The sequence below is a fragment of the Corvus brachyrhynchos genome, unplaced genomic scaffold (genome assembly GCF_000691975.1).
Source record: "Corvus brachyrhynchos isolate BGI_N302 unplaced genomic scaffold, ASM69197v1 scaffold66, whole genome shotgun sequence".
NCBI lineage: Eukaryota > Metazoa > Chordata > Aves > Passeriformes > Corvidae > Corvus > Corvus brachyrhynchos.
The window spans coordinates 4,118,931-4,139,222 of NW_008238440.1; the positions used below are offsets into that span (position 1 = coordinate 4,118,931).

At 43.2% G+C, this 20,292-nt stretch overlaps 1 protein-coding gene across 5 annotated transcripts in view; it reads right to left on the reverse strand.

Moving 5' to 3' along the window:
• The window catches only part of KCTD15 (potassium channel tetramerization domain containing 15), a 46,758-nt gene that overhangs the window by 24,668 nt on the left and 1,798 nt on the right, over positions 1-20,292 (reverse strand). Inside the window, exons 1-2 of one of the 5 annotated variants that reach the window (XM_017736570.1) lie at positions 20,158-20,241; positions 15,795-15,970 (exon numbers count right to left, since the gene is read on the reverse strand). In XM_017736570.1, the coding sequence (XP_017592059.1) occupies positions 15,795-15,958 (164 nt within the window). In that variant the 5' untranslated portion in view covers positions 15,959-15,970; positions 20,158-20,241. The other 4 variants (XM_008635506.2, XM_008635505.2, XM_017736569.1 and 1 more) reach the window with 4 other exon arrangements.

Below are 20,292 nucleotides of genomic sequence, written 5' to 3' on the forward strand. Positions count from 1 at the left end.
CCCATGGCAGAGTGACCCACGCCGCAGCAGTTTGGGGAGGACTGTGGGCCCGTGGGGAAAATTCATACTGCAGCAGTTCACAGAGAGCTGGTGCTCATGAGATGGAGATACATCAGAGAAGTTCCTGGAGAACTCTCCCACAGGGGGGACCCCACAGCACTGCAGGGGAACAACTCCTCTCCCTGAGCAGCAGGGGAGTTCATTCCCCATGGGGAATGAACTGACCAAAACTCTCATTCCCTGTCTCCCTGGGCCATCAGGGGAGGAGATAGAGCTGGGAAGGAGGGGGTGTAGGGTGAAGGTGTTTTTAAGGGTTTATTTTACTTCTCATTATCCTGATTTTGTTACAAATAAACCCAATTAATATCTCTAATTCCAGCCTGTTTTGCCTGTGATGATCCTGAGTGATCTCTCCTGCTCTTTAACTCATGAACCTTCATCGTATTTTCTCTCCCCTGTCCAGCTGTGGAGGGGGTGAGAGAGCAGCTCTGGTGGTACCTGGAGACCAGCCAGGGTCAACTCACTACAAGGAGTAACTCACAAGATAACATGTTTATCCATCTCCAGTTCCTATAACTTCCTGTTCCTGCCTCCCAGTGCTGATCCTGGAATGCCATAGGAGTTTTTTGAGCCATATGCTCACTTTGCCGTGCTTCTGAAGGATATTACACTCATCAACCATTAAGCACCTGAAGGAACTGCAGGACCTATTACCTAGATTTAATACTTCATATTTTGCTGTTCAGACTACAATATCTATTTTTGTAACAGATCAGAGCTAGTCTATATAGTATCAACATGTATATTTAAAAGTCAATAATCCATAAAGAACATTATAATCTACCATGCAGAATTATTTTTAGGAAGCTCTGGAAGGATTTTCTTTCTTCTTTCTATGCCACCACTAAAAAAGCAAAATTAGGTATATAATGGATTTTGTAGTTAAAAGAAAGCCATGGACAATTGTGTTTTCTGTTCAGTGTTACTATCAATTAAAGTCCACTGGAGCAACAGGTAATAAAATCCACTGAAGTGGAAATTACCTATTATTTTTGAAATACCACCAAGTATTCATGGTAAGGGTGAGAGATGCTTGTGTTAATAGCCTATCTCCACATTTAAGACACTTTAGCAGATGACTTTGATACATAATTTCCTGGAAATGTGTGTGTATTCATATTTTGATGCACTACACAGATCTCTTAATTTGTAGAAACAGTATCAACTCGACATAAATTAGCAGGTAAAACAAGGAAGTGGAAACACTAAACCCAGGCAGAGAAGCCTGTGTCTTCTCCTGAATGAAAAATTCTCTTCATAGTCAAGAGCCACTCTGACCCTGCATCCCTTCAGCCACACATCCCAACAGGGAGGAGGAGGAGTGGTCAAACAATTACCATGAGCAGACCAAATACTAAGGGAATTGAGATACCCATAAGCTTTCCTTTCCAAGCTTTTCATTAACCCTAAACCCTTCACCTCACTGGGATTAGGCCCATGAGCACTGGTCACTTATCCCCAGTTTCTCAGCAGCCAGTTTCTCCTGGCTGCTGCCACGTGCCTTGTGTGTGACCAACAGGAGCAAAGTGCTGCTGAGCCACGAGTAATGGTGGAAGTACACCCCTCATCAGGCTAATGATTCCAATTTGCCTTTTTCAAGAGTTTGCCTATTTTAGTGTGTTAACAGCTATTAAAATACTTCACTAAACAAACAGTTCGAGTATGTTAATTGCTGTATCACGAATCCTTTCATTTAATTTGGCACATCACTACATCCATAGGTAAGGGAAGCAGAGACACACACAGAGGACAGAACCCTTTTGCTACACACACATCAGCATCCCACCACATCTATTTAACTCATCAGTCATGAAAAGCATTTGCTGTGCTTAACAAGGGAAAAAACGTAACTTTCAAATACAGCTACAGTTTGCATTTCTTCATTAGAAAGTTCTCACTTCTAGAAGCTGCCACTGACATGGCCTGTACATCTTTTGCACCAGGGCCATTGACAAAGAGCCTCCCATGATTTGTGATGCTAAACCATACGATTCCCATTGCTTGGTCTGGCTGAGCTGCTCTGGAGTAACCATGACCAGAACAGGGCTCTGACCATGTCAGGTGTGAGGACCCACAGCATCCCAATCCAAGCAGAGAGGTTGCTGCTACTGTAGTGCAAGACAGGCCAGTTCTGCCACCCCTGCTCCTAACAAGCACTATTTGGGGAGAGTGAGAACAGCAGTCCGGCCGACTTGCATATTTTTAATAGAAGTAACCAAATAATATTACAATACACTATGAGCCTTCAAAACACAGAATATGTTTAGGGTAGGAGCTAAATATTATTCTTTCTGTGAAATATGCCGAGATCCAGTAACTACACAGAAGTTACCTACTGTTACTACACTGTAGGTAACACCCATCTATCTGGGAATTCCTCTCTTTGCTTTAAACTGTGGACTTACACTTGAAGTTAAAGAAGCATGTAAGCTGGATTTCTGATACTATTGTTTTTTTCCAATATAACATTCAGGTTATTTTTTCTCTCCTTGTGCCTTTTACTTCATTCTAACTGATCTTTTGCCTAAATAGTTGGTGAAGATTAAAAACATTAATATAAATTTATATTGTATCCTGTTTCTATTATGCCATTGTTCCTGCTGCTCTGATTTGAGGCCTGTGAGGGTTCTGGGCCTCATGTTTTCTCAACACATAATTTACACTAAATATTGGTCATGAAAATCAACTCAGAAGAAAATTCTTTAATTTAAACCAAAATTCAAAACTAGCATCTTAGTTTCCCAAAGTGTTCCCTGCTTTTCCACAGGTCCCAATCACGCAAGAACTTCACTGCAGCTCAAACTCTGTACGAGCTGCAGACACTCAAGAAAATTAATACATGAGAAGATACACAATTCAAATAAAACATTCCTGCCTGTACAAGTCTTTTCTTGCTATTCCTTTAACCACCCCTTTCCCCTGATCAGGGAGCTAGGAGGGCCCTGGTGAGAGCAGGGCTGCACCAAACGCCAGCTCTCTTGCTGCTCACCTTCTTTCTGTAACTTCCAGTGGAGGATAACTGAGTATTTCACTACGATTTTCAATCTGACCAAATGTGGACATTACTTGCATTACCAGCACCCCAGTACAACTGGGCATGCTGGGAAGTTGAAAACATGCAGGCACTAGTTATATTATAATATAAATGGGCTAAATCCTTGCTCGTTGAAGTCAAGAGTGAAACTCCCACTGAGACTCAGTGAAGGCAGGGAAAATTTCAAATGGAACTAATTTCCCTTTCAGGTTGTGAGTCTGGCCTTCCACATCTTTTGCATGTGTGGGTGCTGTGAAACCAGGATGTTTCAGTAGGCGAAAGAGGGATGTCATTGACTCAAGGGCTTCACAACCTTTTATAAAGCACAAATGGTGACAACCAACACATTGGCTTTGGTACACACTGCTCACATGAACAGCTAGAATGTCTAACCTGCTGGAGTCACAGCCTGTTAATTTCTAATCCCAGACATATGAAAGCTGAGCAGTTTTTTCCTGTGATTTCTCTTTTATTTCCAGATTCACAGGAAATAGTTCCCAGACACAGGCTGCCCAGGACTCTGCAGCTCTGCATGGCCTGGGCTGAGCAGGGACACCCAGTGACCCTTGGTGCCCACACTGGCCCAGTGCTGCACTGGGACACTACCCAGTACTGTGAAAAGGAACGATTCCAGTCTCTCTGGGCACTGGTAAATTAGTTTTCTGCTTACAAGCAGCTGCCCATGCTGCTCGGCCATTTCCTTGGTATGCTGATCCACTGAACTGGTACAGCTCTCCTGGTGTTGACAATAATTCAGAAAGAACCCATCTTGTCTTAAATCCTTGCTCCACTTGCTTTTCCTGCAGCCCATCCTTCTGTCCTCCACTGAGAACACTACACCGATTTTGCCCAGTCCCAGAATGTAAAACTGCTGCATTACAGTACTGCACACCTCCAGCAGAGCTCACATCAGCACCTGCTCTGGAACGAGGACACTGCAGGAAGTTACAGGAGACTGTCACTGGTCCTGTTTCTCTACAAGCATGTGTGTGATTGGGAAGTTGCATCCAGCTCTCTCTATCCATATTTTATTACCACGCTTCAAATGATGAACAAATAATGTTTGTTCTCTTGTTTATTCTTACATTTGATTAAGCTGTACCCAATGTATTTTTCCTGGCTGTTCATTTAAAGAAACTGAACACATCAAGAATGACTTGTTAAAAAGCTATTTTGAAGGTAAAACAATCCCCAAAGCCTACAGAGCCACACTGGGTAGGAAGACTTGTGTAAGTTTTTTGCTGGTGAGCCTGAACCACTGGCAGATGAGCAGAAACAAAGAGGAATTTCCAGCAGGTTTTCCACTTCTGCAGCTGGAGAGCAGGGACAGACAGGAAGCAACGCACCACCACCATGTCTGCTGGAAGAGCCCACCTCCACAGCCAAGTTCCCAAAAAAAGGAGGAGCCCCTGTCTAGGGGCTATAGAGAAGGAACCCACACCTGGGAAGGAGACAGCAATACACCTGCTGCACAAAGGACACTTGCCCTACAGAATTAAGCTCATCAAAAACTTTAAAATAATATGTAAACTGTTAACTGTTGAGTTCTGATGAGCTACTGAAAGCTGAACCTGACTTTCTTATGTGACTGAGAAATTCGTTCTTAAATACAGTACTCTGGTCATGGGTTTGATTCTGGTTCCAGTGAAGTCAAGGCCAAAACAACCTCTGATTTAACTGGAAGCAGAAGCAAGCCCCCATTTTAACCCTCGTGCCTGCAAACAGAATACAACTGGATGAGAAACAAAGAAGAAATATGTTTGAAACTGGTCTTAACTGCAAGCTGTACTTCCCCCCCGCTGTAGGATTACAAAGCAGTTACTGAATATTTTTCCTCATTCAACAGCAGCGTTATGTACCACTGGCCCAAACTCAGCCCTCATTCCCTCCCACACAACCCTGGCACAAGCAGAGGACCCAGTTTCTCTACTGTCATGTACTAGTTCCCATGGAGTTCCACTAGCCAAATTTGCCCATGGAACTGTATGTGAGTTTCATCAGGGCAGAGTTCAGGCAGCAGTCTGCACACCACGCTCCCCAAATGCCAAAGCTGCAGCCTTTGGTGTAAATTGCACTGGTACAAATCGCTGGCCTAACGCAGTATGACACCAAAGAGGTTAAGGAGTCCCCGGTTTTCATTGTCTGCTTTCTCAAGAGAGAGATTTGCTGCTGCAAAAGCGTCTCCCAGGTCTAAGTGGATTACCTGCAGCACTGGTAGCATCTGCACTCCATTAGGAGGGAGGCGGAACGGGAGCCTGCCCTTTGGACTGGGATTCCTTCAGCGTTTCAGCTTTATGGTGCAAATCTCAGTTTCCAGTGCTTGCCAACTGATTCCTTCTGAGTCTGGCCAAGAGGAACGGTGCAAATGCTGCATAATAACTTCCCAACATCCATGTGCAGGACTCCTCCCAGGTTTTGCTTTATGTGATCCTCAGCAGATAAAAAAGCAGCAATTTTAGCCTTTGAGCACATACCATACTGCAGTAGAGTCAATTTAACACAGTACAGGTGAACACCAAATTCCTCTGCTCTTCCTCTGTGTGCTGGTGCCCAGCTCTGACAGGCAGGCAGCTGTCAGTGCCTGCATCAGGAAGGAACCAGTCAGGCACACTTGTGAAGCTAAGAGCTGCCCTGCCTGGCAGAGTTTCAAGTGAGAGCAAGTCAGGTAAAAACAAACCCCTGTAAAGTTTTTACAGATGTCATATCATTTTTAAGCATCAAAAAGACTGAAGTACATGCTAATCACAGCAGCTGAGATGAAGGATTAGTCAGTTTGGTGGACACAGCAGAGAGATGTGAGTTTGTAACTCTGGAGTTTAATTCCAGCTCTGCAGCTTCTCCCATCTACAAGTTCAGGTTGGGAAAGCCACCAACCTGGTGTATCACTGGAGTTATACCAGCGATGAGAGTGACTGACAATACCTGTTCCTGTCATCAGATTATGCATTTAATGTCAGAACAGCACATGGGAACAAGCTGAGGTACTGCAAGGCCTAGCTATGCTCATCAATTTATTACATTTCACATAACAAAAACTTAGCAAAGCTCATGAGGGTAACAGCAGCATGGGGCACAGCCTGCATCAGCTCCTGCCCGGCATCCTCCATACCAGCTTGTTACTCTGTGCTCCAGAGATCCAGCTTCCCTTCTGCTCTCACATATGAATCCTGTGTTTGCATGCCTGCATATTTCTTCTATTTAAATATGCACTTTGTTCTTAAAGATTTCATTAACCCATGAATAGATTAATTCTGATTTCAGTTATACAGATAAAAATTTAAAGCAACTCCTTCAAAACCAGCAGAGTCATGTCTTTGGGAAGGCCAGGAGAGGTTTGTGCATGCACCCACATGGGCAGGACACTTTGTCTTCATCTGACTGTTGATTTTACACCCTCAGATGTCTTTGAGACTGAGCACTGTGGACACCCAGCAGAAGCATCTTAGTGCAGTGCTCAGGTTCTTGTAACTCCTCACCACGCAGCACACCAGATCAATCCCTGGTGTAACTCCACAGAGGACAACAGGGTTACACTAAGGATTATTGTGGCCAGGTCTAGTATTAGGCTCATTTTCTAAAACAATAAGGCTCATTTTCTTTTCATTTAAGCTTACAGTAAAACTCTCATTGACTTCACTGGAAGAGAGACCTGGCCCAACATACCAATATCCAAACCACCTCCATTTATTTCAGTGGAAGGAGGCAAGGAAATAATAATAAGGTCCAATGTATTTTTAAATCTTTAGATTTCACAAATGATCGCAAGCATGTAGGTCACAATATGCACACAGAATGACACCTACGACAACCACCAGTGGGATCATTAAAATAATTAAGTTAGGCCTAGAGACAAATTCATTTCATAACATGTTCCTTACAAAACAGATACCCCCTTTCTTCATAATCTAGGGAGCCTGTTTTATAAACTTCCTATGTAGTTCATGAAATATCCCCCTAAGCAGACTAGGTCTACTTGCCACTGCAGGGTCTTATAAATCCAAAGTTTATGAATCAAAAGACAAACACCAGTGATGTGTGTTCAAAGACCAGCTATGAAGGGGTAACGCCTCGTCAGCTCCAGTGGTGCGGTGGTGAGCTGTGACCTCGGGACACCATTTCCAGCACAAAGCTACTGAACCTGCATCTTTACATAACTCCTCTGCATGCCATGAGGGAGCTGGATGCACAGCACATGAAGCAGCAATCAATAAAGGAGATCCCCCTTTGTTCTAAGTGTAAAGATGCTACACTTCATAGTACAGCATCTTTACAGTACTTTACACCACACTGTTGAGCAGGAAAGAGCCTCCATTTGCAGCAACTAAAAGGAACAGACAGTTACTTCTACAGCATCCTGTGGGAATGGTTTCTCACAACACACTGCTAATGCTTTTCCTCTTACCATCCCGAAACTGACTGCTGAAAAATACTTAAATTATGCTGCTGGTACCAAAGTGCCCTGTCAGGTAAGTGGTAACCAAAAGTAGAAGCAAAAAAAATGACAAACCAAACTTGACCAACTAACCTCAGAAACTGATATAAATACAGAGTGCTAAATGAAAAAAAAGTTGAAATTTTGGTCTCCTTGTCTGCTGGCTTCTCTTTGTGTTTTTTAGTAAACCAGACTAGTTTTCAACCTGTTCTAAGTATGAAGGGTGGGAATTACTAATGTGGTCAGTGTAACTCAGCTACAGTCACATTGTCATTGCAGAACATGAAAGGGAAGAGCAGAAAAGAGGGCAAGGTCAGCTGGGGTTTGCACCAGAGGTACTGGACACACCATCCAATGTTCATCTTTTGGACTGCTCTCAGGGGCCACAATGACATCCCTCCTGCTCACAGCCTGGCTGCACCAGCTGCATGGACAGGCCTGCCCTTCCTTTTGACTAGCTGAGGCAAGGAAGCTGCTATCTGGGTAGGACTGTGCAATTTTCTCAAATTTTTGAACAACCTGTGCCAGGCACAGCACCACAACCATGTTACTTCTCTAAGTCATCTGAATATTGATTTGTTGTCTGCTCCTCCACATAAGGAGTTTGGTCTGCCCCTTCCTAGTCACCGTAACACCCACTTATGCCTAGAACTCCACACAACCCAGGCTGGAAATGTACACAGAGAAAAAACAGTTTCTGAAAAAATGTTCATTGGAGACCAGCCAGGCAGTATTTTCTTGAACATTTCAACTTTTCCAAGTAAACACACAAATAATTCATTCACCAACAGGACCCAATCTCAGCACCCAATTACAGTAAGATTTGCACTCCCAAAGGCTAAACTCTGCTTTCCTCTCCAGAGCCTGTGGGCAGGTCCCAGTCTGTGGCTGGGCAAGGTAGTGGTTATCAAGTCCAGGAAGGAGCAAACACCTTTATCACAGCAGACAGCTCAGCTCTGCTGTGGCTCCCTACATGCCAGTTAGTAGGAGATCCTGGAGAGGTGGACACATACAGGTCTGAAGAATCAGTTTTCATATAAATTCCCTCCTTCCCATCTCCCTAAGTCAATGGGAAGCAGGGTTAGGGTTACAGGGATTATTCTCCTTTACGACCAAAGCTACTGCTCCAGCTGTGCAACAACACAGGGAACACACAGAAATCTGCTATAACAGTGTGCTCCTCCCATGGGCTCTGACAGACACTGCATCCAGGACTTTTTCCAGCTAGTGACAGATAGAGACAGGGTATCTAACATCATCATGCCCAGTTGTAATTACATCCCTATTACAGATTATTTTTATTTTCCATAGAGACCAAGCCATGTGCTCCTCCTCTGGCACCTGGGAATGGTGCAGCTCAAGCTGTAGCAGCTCTGGCCAGTCCTCCCCCTGTTCAGGAGCTGTGCTGGATGTGTCCAGGAGCTGTGCTGGATGTTTCCAAGCAGCAACACACGGTGCTGTAGGACACAACGCCTGTAGGAACAAACACTTCACACCTTTCCTAGAGCTTATCAAAGTGCTGCAAGGACTTGTGTGACCTTGGCCATGTAGCACCCGTACAGAACCAGCTCTGCAGATGGGGACAGACAGGTTCATCTTACACCACCTGATACAGCAGCCTGGCAAAGGGAGACCCTTTGCTTGCTCCAACTTCTGCTTTACTAAGTACAACATCCACAGACAGACTGGGGGGAGACAGAGGATGGGAAGGGGGAAAGGCCCTCCTTTGGGTTTTTATCTTATGGTTTCTGCTGGTCAAAGTTCCCTTAGAAACCAGAGAAATATGTGCTCAGTCAAGGGCCAGATAAGAAAAACTCAAAAGATTTATCTCTAAATCTCAGGTGCATGATATGAATCCAAAAACTATGTTAATCTCTATGAGAATTCATATGTTAATTCAGAAAAGGCACTGCATATAACCAAAACCTCTGGGTTTTGGCTCCTTTACTTGTTCTCATCTACAGCATACACCCAATTGCTGACAGAGGGCAGAGCCCCAGGGAGCCCTGGCAGGCTCACCCTCGCTGCAGAGCTACCACACTGAGAGCTGCAGAGCTACCACTCCTGCACCATGCCTAGAATCTGCCTCTCAGAGCATTCCTAATGTGCAGGGAAAACACTTGCTCCTGCCTCTTCAGGTGCTTTGCTTAAAAGTCTGTGTATGGGTTAAGTTCACAATAGCTATTAAAATTAATGAGCTTTGTGCTGCAGCTCACATGCAGGCACATTTTGTAGCACTTTGCTGGAACGTGGGGTGCTGGATCTGACTCTGAAACTGCCTTTGGGTAACACGACAGTCCCCAGCCTGGGACTGTCAGGGCCTGGTGTCACCCCACAAACAGCTGACCTGGGTGGGAAGAGTGGGGTCTTACAGAGGCTGAAATGTGCCCCTATGTCCTTCACTGTGCCTGGAAGCGCGTGTGGGACCAGACACTGCACAGCTGCTGGGTGGGTGAGCAGCACGGAGTGACAGTGGCATGGAGAGATCTGGGAGACACTTAAGTCAGGATGAATGCAACTGCAGTGGTGCAGGACAGCTGCCAGGAGGCTGTGCTGTCCCAAAAGAACCGACACCACTCCAGATGGGGATCCTGCCCTCAACTGTGCTGTGCTTTCACAGCCACCAACACTCACTGGTTAGGAACATGTCTGGCCTTCACCCCACTTAACCTGTCTTGAGCAGAGGCCTTGCTTAATCATTGATTTACACCCTAAATGCCAGCATGGGTAAGTGACAAAATTTGCTAATTGGACATTGTCTTCAGGCAATAACCTCAATAATACACAGATTTGATGGAAAATTAGCAAATAAATTATTATAAGACTGACACTGAATGCACGAGCAAGATATATGAGATGTTCTCAGGCCAGCTAAATCTGGAGAATTATATATCCTGAATATATGCAAATTAAGAATTTCCCTGCTCCCTCCCAAGAAGTGCAGAGTGGGGCTCAGTATGGAGCCCTTCAAATAAAGGATGATGTGGAAAATCTGTCTTGTAGCTCTCAGTAGGTGTGTCTGAGCTATGAAACCACTGTATCCAGCTGTACAGGGTCAGTAATCACGTTCCATCAGGGAAAACAGAGGGGTCCTAAAACTTGGAGCAGAGAATTCCCCTGAACTCAGCCCAGCCTGGTGTGGCTGCAGAGGAGGGGGGAGAAGCAGATCTCAGGTGTCAGTGCCGAGCTACAGCAACCAGAGAGATGGAGGTGCTGGAGGAAAAGCCAGGTGAATTAAAACCCAAAGATACCTAGAGAGTAGCTAGAATCAAGTCACTTGGTAGGAGAGCTTGTCTAAGGGGCGGTCAGATGAATGACAATGTGTTTTGTCACATTGAAACATTCAGAGGAGAAGACACATGCTTTAGGGAACTCCTTTGTAAATCACCAAAAAGTCCATGGGTTCAGAGGAAGGTGAGGCAGGGATATGCCTGGAAAACTACTGTCTTGTAGAGAGGTCATTCATTTCTGAAACAAATACTAAAGCCTGTGCTGGTTTTCTTTGGAGGGCACAGGCTCCAGAGATGGGGTGGTAGAGCCCAGGTGCCCAAGAGCTGAGATCAGGAGGGGCACTGTGCTGGCACTGGCTCAGCTGCCCCGGGCCACAGGGCCAAGGAGCTGCATTCTCCCAAAGGGGAAAGGCTGGAGCAGAGCTCCCAAACCCCGAGTGCTACAAACCATCGGGGAGCCTCTCTGGGCTCTGTGTGCCCACACTGTTCCCACATGGACAGCAGTGCTTCAACAGAAATTACTCCTGCTCCCTTTTGTCATAAATAATGCCACAGAAAGCATGAGCTCTTAAAACAAATAGAAGTATCTTTAACAGAGGGTTATACACAAATACTAACAATCCAAGAATGGAAGGTAAATATATTTACCTCGTATAGCAGAACAACTCAAGAGAGAGCTCACAGCAATTCTCTGAGATAAAGACACTATTCAGGACTGTGCAAAGGACAGGCTTCTAAAGAAAAACCTTGTTCCGCTTTCTAACAAAAATTCAAAGTGGTATCAAAATTTCCAGTGAAATCAAGAAGCTGAGGCTTGCTGTGGTCTACAGGGATTTGGAGGTTCTACTTCTTTTCTGCTTCAAGTCAATGAGATGTCTGCCAGAGTTCAGTGGGAGTAACACTGGGGGATCTGGCAATGCCTTTGGGTATTCCTGACTGCATGTGAGGAGCTTGGATTTTTGGTGCAGGTTTGTTTTCTAAATGTAAAAATTGTCTCACTCTGTTGGATAAATACAATTTGCAACTCACTTTGTAGATGTGCTAGAGGTTTTGCAGCCTTTACAATCTGTCACATAAATCCACATCCAAGTGTCAACGTGTGAAGGGGCTGCTTTAGAGGTCCTCTGGGTGAAAACAGGAATGGAATTTCCAGAAGAAATGCTACGAAGATGAATAATTTGTCTACTTAGCCAGTTACTACAGAAATAAGATGCTGATGGTAAGAGTCACTAGAATTCAACAGAGTATTTTGGTTTGTTTGGTTTTGTTTGGTTTTTTTTACCTGTAATGCAGAACTACAAGAATTGGGAGTTCAAGTAGGAGAAGTTTTTGAAAACAAACTATTGAAATTGAGCCTCAGATCCAGGTAAGGCAACATCAACCTCCTTGTACCTTCAAAGCTTGTCAACTTTAATGGCAATTTTGGGTATGCATGGAAATGGCCTCAAGTAGGTCTAGGATGTGGGAATAATAATATTATTTGTGAGGTAATTTCTGAGACCACCATCATTATGCTGTTGTTGATCACAATTTCTTTTTCTGTTTCTCATTTCCCTGGCCTTGCACCCTCTGAAAGGCCAGCTTTTTCTTCTTGTGTGTGGTTTAATTCAAAAAGCCAGCTTAAAAGGTGTGCAAGAGTAGTGGGTGAGTGTGAGTGGTTCAGAAATCACCTTTGACAGTCGCTGTTTAACCCTCTTCTCCTTTGTCGCAACAGTTGTGCCTGCTCAAGTTTTCTCCTCTTTAGAGAAGAGAATTTATGTAGGCCATAAAAATTTACTGGAAAGAGAACATCTACCCCCTTTAATGCCTAATCTGGCACCCTTTACTTATGCAAATTTAATCAATGGACAAATGCTCTGATCACAGCAGCTGCACTAATACAAACAACATCAAAGACTTTGTCAAAGGTGCTCCGAAACAACTCTGGGATCTCTAAAACACAAGATTTGGTCTCTGGCTTCACATTAACAGCCATTCACTAACTTGAGTAAGATTTCCCAAATTGGGCTCTTTTCCTCCTCAAATCAGAGCCAACCACATCCATAACCTGGCACAGCCACGCAGAGCCAGCCCAGTGGGCAGAGCACAGCCACTCCTACCAGATCACAGCAAGAAATGCATCATGCTGCCTGCTGTCAGGTGTCATTTGTATCACACCAGAGGGGTGACTGCAGAGCAGGCGTAGGCAGGAACTGGTCATACCTACACCTGCTCCTGCTGGGCCTGACCTGGCCAGCTGCTGGGAGCTCCTCCCTCTCACTGAAGTCAACATGAACTGAGTTTGCTCAGGACTGAATAGGACTGGACCTCCTCAATATTTTGAGGAGGTTTAAACACTACTTGGTGATTTTTTTCCCCTGTTTTCCATCAGCATGTGATGTTTCTGTGTATGCATATCCGGGCTGCATTTATACACGTGCTCACAATCCATGTGTCCTTAAAAATCCAAGTGCAGTATATGCTAAAAAGCCTACAAGCTAAAAGGATCTGGGAGAATAGAGAAAGCAATAGAAATTGTAAAACAAATAAAAAGGAAGTTTATTCCCACTGTTTTAAATTTCAGTGAGCACAAACTATTTTATGTGACTGCAGCTACGATTTAGCAACGCATTTCAGCATATGCTTACATCTTTTGCTGAAATACAATCTACAAATTTTTTGTGATTTCTTAGGTTTGAAGCTTTTGAACTCATGCTCAAACCAAGAGTTTAACACGCTGTCCAAAATAATCCAGAAAGCTCTGCATGTGGATCAGTATGGCCGTGCCTCTCTATGTGGCCATACATGTTACCTCTGAGAAGAAGCCAGCAGTGCCCTGGCCTTACTTCCAGATATTTTGCTCAGAAGAGCTATCTCCTTCCTCCTGCCCTGTGAGAGACCTGGGAATCCCCTCCCAGCCACACCACTGCAAGGACAGTCTGTGCCACATGGAAGATACACAACAGAGCAGTGAAGCAGCATCAGGAGCTCCAACCATCCCCACGGGAATAACTGCAAGTACTTTGCCTTAACCAGGAATGCAAGCAGGCCAGACTCAATGAGGGGATTACAACTAAGTCTACTATGCAGCACTGCAGAAAAACAAGTGATATTAAAAAAAAAAAGGGAAAGTAAGATAATAAATTAAGATGTAGCCTTCATCCAGCTTCATAACGTATCAAGCAACATGTCCTACTTGGGATGCTGGTGAAGGGTTATCTTTTGCTATAAAAATAATGTCATCTACAGGTTTCATCCTGGAAGCTCTTACTTCAGTGAGAACTGAAGTTTGAGCAGAGCAGCTGAAAAAGCATTCAAGCCTTATGAGGTAACACAGCAATATGAACAAAAGACACTACACAGCAAAACATCAGGCAGCATGTGAGCTCTGGTCAGTTTTGTACTTTCAAAATCTGAAGAAATATGCTTTTGTTATTTGTCAAGCAGAAAAAAAATATTTTGGATCAGTACTCTATTCTCTTGAAGTAAAATCTGTGAATTTATGTATATTCTCCCAAAGCTTCCATAACTGAAGCTTTTATTAAGTAAGTTTGACGTTGAGCATATTTTAAAAATAGTGTCAGCAGCAATATTTTAAAATGTGGAAACAGATGTGTCACTCTATTACAACTGCTGAATTTTCACTGTATTTTTTAATACTACGAAGCATTTGTCTGTTTCGCCATTATATATCTCTTGCCACTAAACAGATTTCTTCTCTATGATTAAAGTAGTACCACACAGACATTATTAAAAAAATCATATTGTTTTGGTCTGACCATAAAATATAGGTATTTTAATAATTGGGCTTTCTTCCATAGAGAATTTCAGCAGCTCCCTCTCCTTGGAATGAAATCACAGCCATATGCTTTATGATATTAGAGGCATTTCAAGGTGTCTCCATAAATGTCATTTATTGTTTGCAAACCTGCCAAATCTGCAAAACCCCTCAGCTCTTTTAAAAGAAAAATCTTCAGATGAAACTAGATCTTTACACTGCTTGTCATACCAAAACAAAAAAAATTCTCTCTTTCTTATGGAATATTGGCCATGAAGGTAACAAAACCTCTGGCAACAAAATCTGGGCATTGGTTTGCTTTGGAGCCAACAGTGCACTGGGCACCCTGGCCCGGCACAGCCACACCTGCCCTTGGCTCTGTGCCAGGCATTCACACTCAGCCTCTGGAAGTCACCCTCTGGACCATGAGCAGCCTCAATGACAAAAAGCTGAATTGGTTTAGTGATCATAACTGTAAATGAAAATCAGGCACCTCTTAACGCCCTGCTCTGATGAATGTGCTTTAACCCCTAACAGAGCAGTGCCTTCCATGCTGCCCAGGATCCCCCACCCTTCATGGGGCCCAGGACCCTGCAGGACTGGCAGCCAGGTAAACAATAAAAAGAGTCCATGTCATACACAAATATAATCTAATGCCACTTCTATTCCCAATTTGGCATATCTGGAGTCTATCCTGAGATAATACTGGCCAGATCTATATAAATCTTGCCAGACATGTCACCAACCTGTCCAGCACAAGGCACTACATTTAAACACACAGGAATTCAATCCAGTCTGTAGCTGCAGCAGCCAGAGTGGGTCAGCCAGGCAGTGCCCAAAGGAACTGGCTGCTGAGGCACACAGCTACCAGTGAGGTCAGGATTCTGGCTGGCCAACAGAAGCATCCATTAGTCCCACAGTAGTAGAACCATTCTTTCTCCTTGAGGAAGAAAAAACCAATTTTTTCCCCCTAAATCTGAAAGAAACAAGTTGCCTGGTACAGTTGGAAATAATCTAGGGCAGGACACCAACAGGTGCTTCAAACGCATTAGCAGAGCGCAGAAGATGTTGAGAGAGAAAATGAATAGACTCTCTAAATAATATATAAATTGTACAGGCCTTTTTTCTGCAGAACCCCAGTGAAGTTACTGTATAAATCGGAACCTGAATTATTCATAAGTGGTGAATATATAATAAATCGTACTTCGCATTGAAATATCCCTCACAGGTCCATGCAGTGAACAGAACCGGGCAGCGAGCCTGGAAACACCAAGGTCTTACCTGGAGTCTGGGTACTTTGTCAGGGTAGCAAGGCTGCTGGTGTACATGTGTCCTCCTACATCGATGTGCACAGGAGCGTTCGACTTGGTGAGTTGAGCTGGGAGAGGAATTCCTTGAGCAGCCAGAGGAGAAACCGGGGACCGTGTTAGAGACAGACGGGACATGCTTCTTCCCTCCTGCAACGGGAAGGCAAAAAGAACAGTTTCTCTTAAATGTAGCAGTGTGTTACCTTTCTTTCCAGTGTGATCACAGATCTAATCAGATCATTTTTGCATCTGCCTGATCACATATTCAGCTAACAAATTATTGCCACCACTGTAATTAAGTGTATTTGCATCATTTTCTTCTGAGTACCAGAGGGGAAGAGAAAGATGCTTATTAGCAATAAGAAATCAAGAAAAAAATTTTCAAGGTGTCAGCCTCAAGGGGCATAAAACAAACTGCAAAATTCTAATTAAAGGTCGCAGGCTTATGTGTTAGATGTGAAATATCCCCTGACAAACGAATAACCAATTTGTGAATTGGGATTCAGGGGGTTTTTGCAAGTTTGTCTCAGTAACAAGACACCTCTAAATTAGTGACTTCCCCAGTACCTAAGGCATTTAGTTTATACATGTAATAAATTTCACATCAAACTAAGATCAATTTTGTAGCTTATTTTCAATAATTGTGAAATAAATGGATAATTTTCAGTTAAGCCTTAATATTAGACCTAAACAACTAATAAGCTTTCACACTGAAAGCAATTAATAACTGGAAGTAGTGAAAACAGAAAGATATATAAACTGACCCGTTCAGGACAAGATGTGTTATAAAGTACTGCATGATCTAGCATGTGAAATTATAAATTCCACAATCTACTTAATGTTTCCTGCCCTAAAAATATTGGAAAATGAGTGAAATTACTGAATTGAATCCCAAAATTTTCAGCAAAATCAAAGCTAAAAATACTGAAATGTCTTAAAAATGAACAGGACAACCAAGCAAAAGAAAATTCCTTAATTCTCTTCTTAAGAAAAGCACAGCTTATTCTGCACCAAACGTGTGTCTCAAAGCTGACTTCAGTTCAATCGGTGCAGACGGCACATGTCAAACGGAAAAAAACCCTTTTAGAAAAGTTTAAGAAAATGTCCATCCATTCTCCCCCTTATGGGGAAAGCAACATATGCAAAACATTATAGTTGAAGACATTTCTGAATATAATCTAATTTTCCTGGTATTTTGTAACTCAAGCATGCTACCAAGCACCCAGGCTCTTCCTTACATCTGACAAGCACTTTACATGCAGCATTGCAAAGTGAATTTCTATTTCTCCCACATTACTTTGACAATATTTCTTAGAAATCTAGCTGGTCTTGCCTTTCTCTTAGCGGTATTTTGCATGAGATGCCTGACTACGCCACTTGATGAACATGAATTAACAACATTCTTTCTAAAATAATTTCCAAGCTATAGAGAAAGGGATTGAAAAATCTTAATACATCTGAACAGCTTCACAAAGTCATCACAACATCTCCATTTACTGTATTTCATCTTGGTTAGCTCCTATGAATTTCTTGCATCTACAGCACAGAAATACATCACCCCATTATGAATCCACATCCTTTTCTCTTCAGAGGCTGGATGGACATCTGCACCGAACACGAAGCAAATGCCAACTCTGTCCTAGGACTTCTGTGTCAGCCGATGCGAAATTGGGCATTAACATTTTTACTACAGCACCACCTTCACGGAAAGTGACTGAATCCTTTCATGACTGAAGACGTTGCTTTCTTGTTTCCCACAAGAGCTTGTTGTGGCCAACCTTCAGTAAATATGTCATATAGCATAAATAAAACAACTAACTTTTAAAAACAACTCAGTGTGTAAGTACCTACAGTATTTTAGCAACATATTTACTCATACGTCTGCCAACACAGACAAAGGTTGCTGGTTTTTTTCTTACCAAAGAGCACTGTAAACTCATGTTCAGTCTCTACTCCCTCACTTAAATGAAAGGGTCAGAAGATCCAGGCTGAATGTCAATCCTGTCTTTGTTCAGACCCCAACCATTATCACTAATGATAAAGGTACAGACCTCGCTCGGTACAGGGCTGCCTTAGAAATAAATCTCATGCAGTTTCACAAAACAAGAGTCTAATTAGGGCTCATCTGCACCCCTTGTTACAATTTCCAAATGAAATCAAAGGACTTCCAGTTCTCTGTAAATGTGTCTTACATTTAACCATTTGTCTTGAAATACAGACTTCGATCTTAAAATATGCACAGATAGCTAAAGATCAAGTGATACAAATCTATTTGTGCATATTTAAACACTGCGGCTATCTTAGGATTTTGTTTAATGTTAGTATACCAGTAAATTCCTTGATCTGTAAAGACTGAGATTCTCAGTGAGGCCATACTCACACAGTAGATATTTAATTTATACTATTCACTGGAGGGACCTTTTGAACAATCCTCTGCTTTTGGCATTTCTCAGCTAGAGCATGTGTTGAAAAAACACTTAATTATAGAAAATCACTGGAAAGCTGAAATAGTTCTCAAACTTTTATGGCTTTTCATACTTACTGAGGGTGCCACTGGCTTTTGGGGAGAGGAAAAGGGGAATTAAAACACTGGCTTTTCCTCTGGCTGGAGAGGATTCATATTAGAAAAAAAGAATCCTAGATTTTTATTAAAGTTATGGAATTCAATCATTTTTGTATGAGCAAATTATCAAGAAGAAAAATTGCTAAGCACTACATAAAGGACACTATTGCTCCAAAAAAAATAAATACCCCCTGTTTCTTAAGGTACTGTAACCCTATTTCTAAGGACCCCTTCCTCTTCTTAATGTAACACACAGCTAAAATTCATCACACTGAGTAATGTACTTATTTTATGCACAAAGCAAAATCCTAAATGTATTTATCCAGTGAATGTCTTTATGCACATATTTTCTAATATGGATGTGAAAATTAAAACCTTAAGGGTAAATATCGCAGAAACACTAACAAACTTCATTTATTAAACCATGTAAAATAATCCTTGCCCTTTAGTTGCCTACAACAGGATACACCATCCCAACTAGTGGCACAGGCAATAACCCTGCTCTAATAAGTAACACAGGAACCTGCTGAAGGCAAAATCAATAGAGCCTGATTCCCAAATTATGTGAATATTTAGTTTTTCAAACATTACACACCAAGATCTTTCAGAGCCAGCTTATCTTTTTCTGCCTTCCTAAGCTAACTGCTTGTAAAAACTATTTGCCCATGCAAAGTGAAATAATCACAATGCCATGCTCATTTACACACAAAATGATTTTGTGTCCCATTGTGCTCACAGTTGTTCAGCTCTCTAGGGGTGATTAAACTAGCTATGCTGCTACAGCTTGAGATGATTTCACTGAATCGTTTCTCCATGAAGTTGCTTCTTTGCTAAGCTGTTATTTTAACCATAAAAGGTAAACAGAAGGCAGTTGTAAGAGCTCCATTCAGCTCCGTGCCCAGGGCTATAACCCTAGGGCAGAGAATGCTGAAAGACTGCAGAATTTTCCAGGGTGTTGCCTTTCTTGCTCTAAAGCCTTCAGGAATACTGTTCATTTAATACACACTCTAGATGATACATTTCAGATCCTCCTAAAAGAAAGACTTCAAAAGTGTAAGAAGTTTTGGGCGGATGAAGCTTTCCCACCTCTGCACATAGCTTGGGGCCATGGTAACCAATACTGCTGTTGATGTTGGGAAAATACAGGAGAAATAAACTGCACAGAGCAGAGCAGACAGATAGGGACAAGGGAGGTGAAAGGTTGCAGGAAAGAAACAGGCAGCAGTCTGAAAGGGGGAACGAGAAAAAAGGGAAAAGAATAAAAAAGGAGGCGGCTCTGAAGGAGGGACAAAGTTAAATCAAGGAGCAGGCACTTAAAAGACTACAGATGGGAAGCAAGACTAATTAAGGATGTAAAAGCGCTTTGTTTCTAAAGTTTATTGTTGCCAGGATAAAAATTAATTGAAACTAATGCTGTTATTCACTCGTGCAGTTTAATTCCTTCATGCACATTTAAAATGTGAAATGAAAACGGCAGGTTTACGGACCTGCCCACTAGGGGTAAAACCACCCACTGCAGCCCCCCGACCGCCCCATCCTCAGCACTGCGGGCCAGAAGTTCCCCCGGCGCTCCCGTGACTCCAGGGCAGCGTCTGCGTCCCCAGCCTGCGCCCGGCGCTGCCGGAGGGACACAGCCCCAGACTGGGCAATTACCTTTGTCTGTCTGAACAGGGCCGGCGACCGCTCGGGTCTGCCTCCAGAGCCACTCCGAGACAACTTGCCTACGCCGTGCTCCCAGCCCAAAGACAAAGCGGGGCGGGGGGAGGCTACAAACCTTGGGCTCGGTGGCTCCAAAATTAAAAGTCCGTAAACATTTGCCCACACCTCCACGCTGCTTTACTGAACACTGCACCGAGAGACAGAGGAGATCGTGCCCAAAACTTTGGGGGGGTGGGGGAGGGGCAACGGC